Source organism: Temnothorax curvispinosus, unplaced genomic scaffold (assembly GCF_003070985.1).
Source record: "Temnothorax curvispinosus isolate PA1 unplaced genomic scaffold, ASM307098v1 QBEX01001516.1, whole genome shotgun sequence".
In the NCBI taxonomy this organism is placed as follows: domain Eukaryota; kingdom Metazoa; phylum Arthropoda; class Insecta; order Hymenoptera; family Formicidae; genus Temnothorax; species Temnothorax curvispinosus.
The window spans coordinates 220482-226931 of NW_020211296.1; the positions used below are offsets into that span (position 1 = coordinate 220482).

The window sequence follows — 6450 nt, forward strand, 5'->3', positions numbered from 1 at the left end:
AAATATTCATTTATCTCCGTGTTACTCCGAGATAATGCTTTCTTACGCTGTATTATATATTGCGTACAGGGCTTGACTTATGTCTTCGGTATCATGGGGCACCCTGTGATTGATTTGGCTTTAACTATGCAATCCGTTGGTATGCAGTACCTGGGTTTTAGAAACGAGCAGGCCGCCTGTTACGCCGCGCAAGCTTACGGATATTTAACGAGTAAGTAGAAGTTTTTTTTATATGAATTGTATATGCGTTTCAATATTAATGTGTATGCTCGAAAGTGTGGAAAAGGATAAATGTGACAAAGTCACAATCAACGTTACAAAACGCGATAATTCTGTCGCTCGATTAGACGTTTACAACAGCGATCAGATCGCTGTTTAACGAAACGAGTGAAATAAATAAGAGCGGGAAAATAAATAAAATGAAAAAGATAAACTTATATAAAATATAGAATTTTCATCTAGGGAAACCTGCGGTGGTGTTGTGTGTCTCTGGTCCGGGATTGCTGCACGTTATTGGCGGTATGGCAAACGCGCAAGTAAATTGTTGGTGAGCATTGAATCATGCGATTCATAGTATCTTGATAACTTGCTGAAATCATGTTAAACGAAGTATATATCATCGGCAATATAACCGTGAAAATAAAGTATCATCAGAATATGAAACATCAGAGCTCATATATGTATAATACATGAGAATACGTAATATACAGTAGATTCTCGATGGAACGGAGGTGAATTAATTAATTATTTTTTCGTATCTTACGGAAAGATCGACACGTGCGGCAATTTTCGACGCAATTTTGTTTCCTGCGTGCCTAGGAAATCGTCGTGGAAATTGTTCATCCAACTGCCGTCTGACTTATGATTACGATCTGATTACATTGAAATCACAACGATGCATCGAGACAATTACGTCATTGTGGTCTGTGGATTTTTCCTTCTGAAAACATCGGGCTCTCGGACATGCAATGCACATTTTTTGTTATCTATAAAAATTATACGAAATTGATTTCACCTCGTTTTGTAGCTAAAATTTATAACTTATAATTAGATTTTCCAACGCGTTAAGAAATAACCGCGAACACGTATTCAAAATCAGTGTTTTGATCAAGCACCTGTTTCGGCAGGCCTGTGCTCGTACTAGGAGGATCTTGTCCGGAGGATCACGAGGGTATCGGTGGGTTTCAGGAATGGCCACAGGTCGAGGCAAGTAGACCGTACTGCAAATACGCGGCAAGGCCGCCGTCAGCTGCACTCATACCATTACATGTCGAAAAGGCCGTACGACTCGCCACTTATGGTAGACCAGGTGAGAAGGGCCAAGCTTCTACAGTTTTCAGATTAACTTAGGGAAACATGAACGCTCAATGAATTCTAGATGTCGGCTGAAAGAGATGAAGAAAGCTTCACGACAGCGAAATTCTAATAAGAAACCAAATAAATTTTTTTTAATTTTATTTCGCACCTTTATTTATATAGTTACATTATTTGCAGGCGCTGCATATCTCGACTTATCTGCTACATTATTGAAGCAAAACGTGGATGAAAGTAAGATTGCTAAGGTTTTACCCTGTCCACCGGCACCTCTATCGTATCCCGATGCGAAATTAATCGAGCGGGCAGCAAATTTACTGATAAAGGCGAAGAAACCTTTGGTGATAGTCGGCAAAGGTAAACTTATGAATTTACATAAAATTTTCATTATTCCGATCATCCTTTCTCTTTCCCTTTTGCCTTATGCCTTTTGTACACACAGGAGCTGCTTATGGTCGAGCCGAAGATCAAGTGAGAGAGCTTATCTATTCGACAGATGTACCCTTTTTACCAACTCCGATGGGAAAAGGCGTTGTACCGGATACGGACGAGCGTTGCGTCTCTAGCGCGCGAACGTATGCTTTGCAACATTCCGATGTCATTTTATTGTTAGGCGCGAGATTAAATTGGATGTTGCATTTTGGACGCCCACCCAGATTTCAAAACGACGTTAAAGTTATACAGGTAAATCAGTGGTCCCTAATGTAATCCCTTAAAAATGAATTGCGTCAAAACTTTTTAAACGAATTTTTTATATTAATGTAAAACTCTGTAGATCGATTTGTGTGCCGAAGAATTGCACAATTCCGTGCCGTCTGCCGTCGCTATACAATCCGACATTGCGCCCGCGACGGAATATCTGGCAAATGCATTGAGAAGTCGAAAATGGCACGTCAACCGAAATCATCCGTGGTGGAAGGAGCTCGTAGCGAAAACCGAGCAGAATAAACAATCAGTTCACGTGAGCTGTCTTAATTATGACTCAAATAAAAATTCTCTTTCCGTATGATTCATTTGTACAGTTTCTTTGTATATTTACAGCAAATGTCGATGGATACCAGTGTGCCTCTGAATTATTATACCGTATTCAAGCATATTCAAGATGTCTTACCAAAAGGTGAACACATATCATTCAGATACACACTTCTATAGAGATTTCGTAGAATTTATAATTTATTTTTCATCACAAGATATCACATTTTATTTTATATTAACAATTAATAATTAAGAAAAGAGAATCGGTAATAAAAATGTCTCCCTTACGTATTGATTGATTTGCAATATCAGTTTGGAAAATGGCATGTTGAATATTATGTCTTTATAATACTACATCTACATTCTTTTCACACACGCAGACTGCATTATTTGTTCCGAGGGAGCTAATACGATGGACATTGGACGAACTATTCTTTTGAACAATCTGCCTCGCCACAGACTAGATGCCGGGACGTTCGGCACTATGGGCGTAGGGCTTGGATTTGCGATCGCAGCTGCCCTTTATTGTAAAGACAACGCACCAAAGAAGAGAGTGATTTGCGTGGAAGGAGACAGTGCCTTCGGATTCTCCGGCATGGAGATTGAAACTATGTTTCGGTAATCTCAGTAGAATTATCAAGAAAAACTGCTGTTTCACGAAGAATGTAATGACATCGACCTTCCTTTCTCTGCAGTTACAAACTACCCGTGATTATTATAATCGTCAATAATAACGGTATATATGGTGGTTTCGATCAAGAAACCTTCAAGCAGATACAGGCGTCTGGAGATCCTACGCAAGTGTATGCATCTCTCTATATAATTTTATCATAAAAAATTATATTTTAAATATTTAGATAATTATATGTTAAAATTAGATATTTTTGACTTTATTAATTTTTCTCATGTATCGGCTTCCACACATCCAAACTTTTACATCGGTTATTAAAATTATATTTTCAGGACACCTCCGTTTTCTTTAACAGCTAATATTCATTATGAGAAACTAATGGAAATGTTTGACAAGAAAGGATATTTTTGCACTACTGTGGAGGACATTCAGCAGGCATTAAAATTATCTTTCAAGGTAAGATCGTTATTAAGTTAGCTCTTTTAAAATCGATGGAAAATACATAAATTATAAAATGTTTCAGGTGTTTGACGGTCCCAGTTTAATAAATATCATGATTAATCCGCAAGCAGATAGAAAGACGCAACAATTTAACTGGCTAACAGAATCAAAATTATAGATTTATGTGGCATAGGCAGCAAAATGCTGTTATTCCAATGGTTCTTTTCTCAGAACTGTATTTTTTACAGGCTCTTAATTAATATAATCATGTTTTGTAGACTTTTAATTAATGTCATTAAAGTAAAATAATACGAGTCATAGAGATAAAGATTATTTTTTTTAAAGCTTATTTTTTATATATATGTTACATATATCTCTGGTTTTATAAAAATATATTGAATATACATATCATCAAAGGGATAAAAGGTAAAAAGTGTAAAAATGTGCAATGTGAAATACACGCCTAAAAATTATGTGTTTCAGACATTTATTTGGTCAAATTTCTCTGTAACTGTTGTGGATGTGATCGAACCCAGCAAATTCGGCTCTAACCTGTCATTGCGCTCGCTGTCAGTGATAATCTCTTCTATGTTCATTCCCATTTCTTGAGCCTGCATGGCCAACGCTTGATTTGCTGTGTTGACTACCGCGTGCAGGTGTCCATTTTCCTTCACAAACTCCTTGATCAGCTCCAACTCTTTCTTTCTGAAAGTACAAAATTAATGCAATCCAACTATCACCGTCGGAGCATCCATCACAAAAATAACTATAAAAGTTTTACATTTTCAGACTAACGTCGTTGATGGAAATTAATGTTCTCTGGATTGTTATCCCGACGTCAGTTTCCGAATCCCTGTCAGACCTCATTGTTGTGTTTACACAAGTTATTCATACACCTGTAATTAAGATTATTAATCCGTTAGTCATATTGCGAGTCACCTGTAAACCATATTCCGCAAATATATTCGGCAAGATTTACCGGCGTCGTAGAGTTTCAAAAATCGGAAACGATAAGAACGTAACCACTTTGACTTGATCCGCGCGCACGATAGGAAGCTGCCAGAGAGAAACCTGAGAGAGGCCATCCCGGGCCCCGGCCTTTTTCGTGTGTTGCTGTGTTGCTGTGTTGCATTTTCCGACGCGCAGCCTGAGAAAGTGCAACTCAACTACGTCGTATCGCTCGGTAACCGCACATGGTTTGCGTCCGTGCTAATGGTTCGTGTCCAAACTAGCCAGCTGGAGGGGATCATGGTATAATGTGTTGGGCGTTATCTGTATATAACCTGAGATTCTGAGAAAGGCCAATTCCGGCCTTCCATTTTCGAAATTGCATATTAGATACTTGACATATAATATAAATATATAAAATAATAAATAAGTATCTATATATAATATCTATATGTTTAATTCATATCAGGATCATAAAGGAAAAACTGACTGCTGTGTGAGGCAAGCGTATGGCATTTATTGTTAAAATGAGACAAATGCATAAACGCGAAAGTAAAAACGAGACGTGTAGTGACGCCGCGGCGCTTTTGAAATTGCCGCGCGGCGCGCGAAAAACGCGGGAAGCGCCTCCGCCATATTGATGACGTATAACCTTCTCCTTCCATGTCCATTTCCAGAAGGCGGCTGACACGGAACGGATCGGCTCCGGAACGAGCGACGTCGCGACTCATTTAATTGGTAAGTATAACACATATTAATCTTGCATGCATTATATTCACTGCGGTATCTATCGCGTAACATAGATTTAGCGCTCGGGTATTGATATTTCTTAAAAATACGTATTCCGCGATACTTGTCCGGCCGAAGGCGCGTCGCACGAGCAATCGCGAAAGTGACGATCGTATTTTCGAGTGTCGTGCCACGAATATCGCGGATATTTGCCAATAATATTAATACGCTTATCGCTAGAATGCGAAAGAACAACTGCAGTAATAAGCGAGTTAGTAAATATTTGATTTCTCAAAGTTCGGAAAAATCATGATCGCGAACTTAAGTTGGCTACGGAACGCGTAGCGACGCCGCGGCGCTTTTGACGCGTGAAGTTGCCGCGCGGAAACGAAGCGCCTCCGCCATATTGATGACGTACTCCCTTCCCTTTCATTTCCAGAGAGTGGCGGACACGAAACGGATCGGCTCCGGACCGAGTGGCGTCGCGAATCATTTAATTGGTAAGTTTGACACATATTGATCTTGCATGTATTATTCACTGTGGTATCTATCGCGTAGTATAGATTCGACGCGACGCTCGGGTATTATAATGATTCTTGAAAATACGTATTCTCTCCGCGATACACACACACACACTTGTTCGGCAGCAAGACGTGTTGCGAGGGTAATCGCGAAAGCGATCATATTTTCGAATGTCGCGAATATCGAGGACGCGCCGCGACGCCGCGACGCTTTCGGTACAAGAAATTGCCGAACAGGAGACGATGAAGCGCCTTCGTCATATTAATTACGTTCTCTTTTTATTTTCAGAACGCAACGAATACGAGACGGATCGGCTCCGAAACGAGTGGCATCGCAACTTATTTAATTGGTAAGTATATACATATATATATATATATATATATATATATATATATATATAAATTGGTATATATATTATATGTATATTTTTTTAACATGTGTATATATTATAAAGTGATCTGAAAACGACACTGCGCAAATAAATATTTATTTCTATCAGTAACAATTATTAATAAAAGATTATAGATTATTAAATGCTTATCTCGCGATCTGATACATTTGGTCTTCGCTTCCTTAATTTTGGCTCTTCTTTTTTTCCGTATTGTTATTTCTTCGTGGCACTCACATCTGTTTTCTAAAACAATGAAAGTATCATACAAGATATGGCAAACTTACGCGAAAAAGCAATATTGCTTGCTTGCTTACACACCACTTTATTAAGTATTTAATTTAGGACGAATATATGGGGAAGAGGTTAAAAGAAATACATGCTTAAAATAAAAATAAAAAAATTACTTTTACACACAAGTTTTATTCGTAATTTCAATACATTTTTAATCAAAGAATAACATCTTAATGATAATGCATTTTTTAGATATCAACTTGTATAA

The 6450-nt window shown here is 38.2% G+C and overlaps 2 protein-coding genes across 2 annotated transcripts in view; one reads left to right on the plus strand and one right to left on the minus strand.

Moving 5' to 3' along the window:
- The window catches only part of LOC112465651 (2-hydroxyacyl-CoA lyase 1), a 4965-nt gene extending 1366 nt beyond the window's left edge, over window positions 1-3599 (plus strand). Inside the window, exons 2-12 of the mRNA XM_025033301.1 lie at window positions 70-211; window positions 463-547; window positions 1128-1309; window positions 1495-1671; window positions 1757-1998; window positions 2090-2275; window positions 2356-2431; window positions 2670-2907; window positions 2985-3092; window positions 3253-3376; window positions 3444-3599. Coding sequence (XP_024889069.1) covers window positions 70-211; window positions 463-547; window positions 1128-1309; window positions 1495-1671; window positions 1757-1998; window positions 2090-2275; window positions 2356-2431; window positions 2670-2907; window positions 2985-3092; window positions 3253-3376; window positions 3444-3539 — 1656 coding nt within the window. The 3' untranslated portion in view covers window positions 3540-3599. The remainder of the gene's footprint in view (window positions 1-69; window positions 212-462; window positions 548-1127; window positions 1310-1494; window positions 1672-1756; window positions 1999-2089; window positions 2276-2355; window positions 2432-2669; window positions 2908-2984; window positions 3093-3252; window positions 3377-3443) is intronic.
- LOC112465660 (sialin-like) overlaps window positions 1-4452 on the minus strand; it is a 13534-nt gene extending 9082 nt beyond the window's left edge. Inside the window, exons 1-3 of the mRNA XM_025033332.1 lie at window positions 4341-4452; window positions 4143-4257; window positions 3914-4066 (exon numbers count right to left, since the gene is read on the minus strand). Of these exons, the coding sequence (XP_024889100.1) occupies window positions 3914-3920 (7 nt within the window). The 5' untranslated portion in view covers window positions 3921-4066; window positions 4143-4257; window positions 4341-4452. The remainder of the gene's footprint in view (window positions 1-3913; window positions 4067-4142; window positions 4258-4340) is intronic.
- Window positions 4453-6450: the final 1998 nt, after the last annotated feature.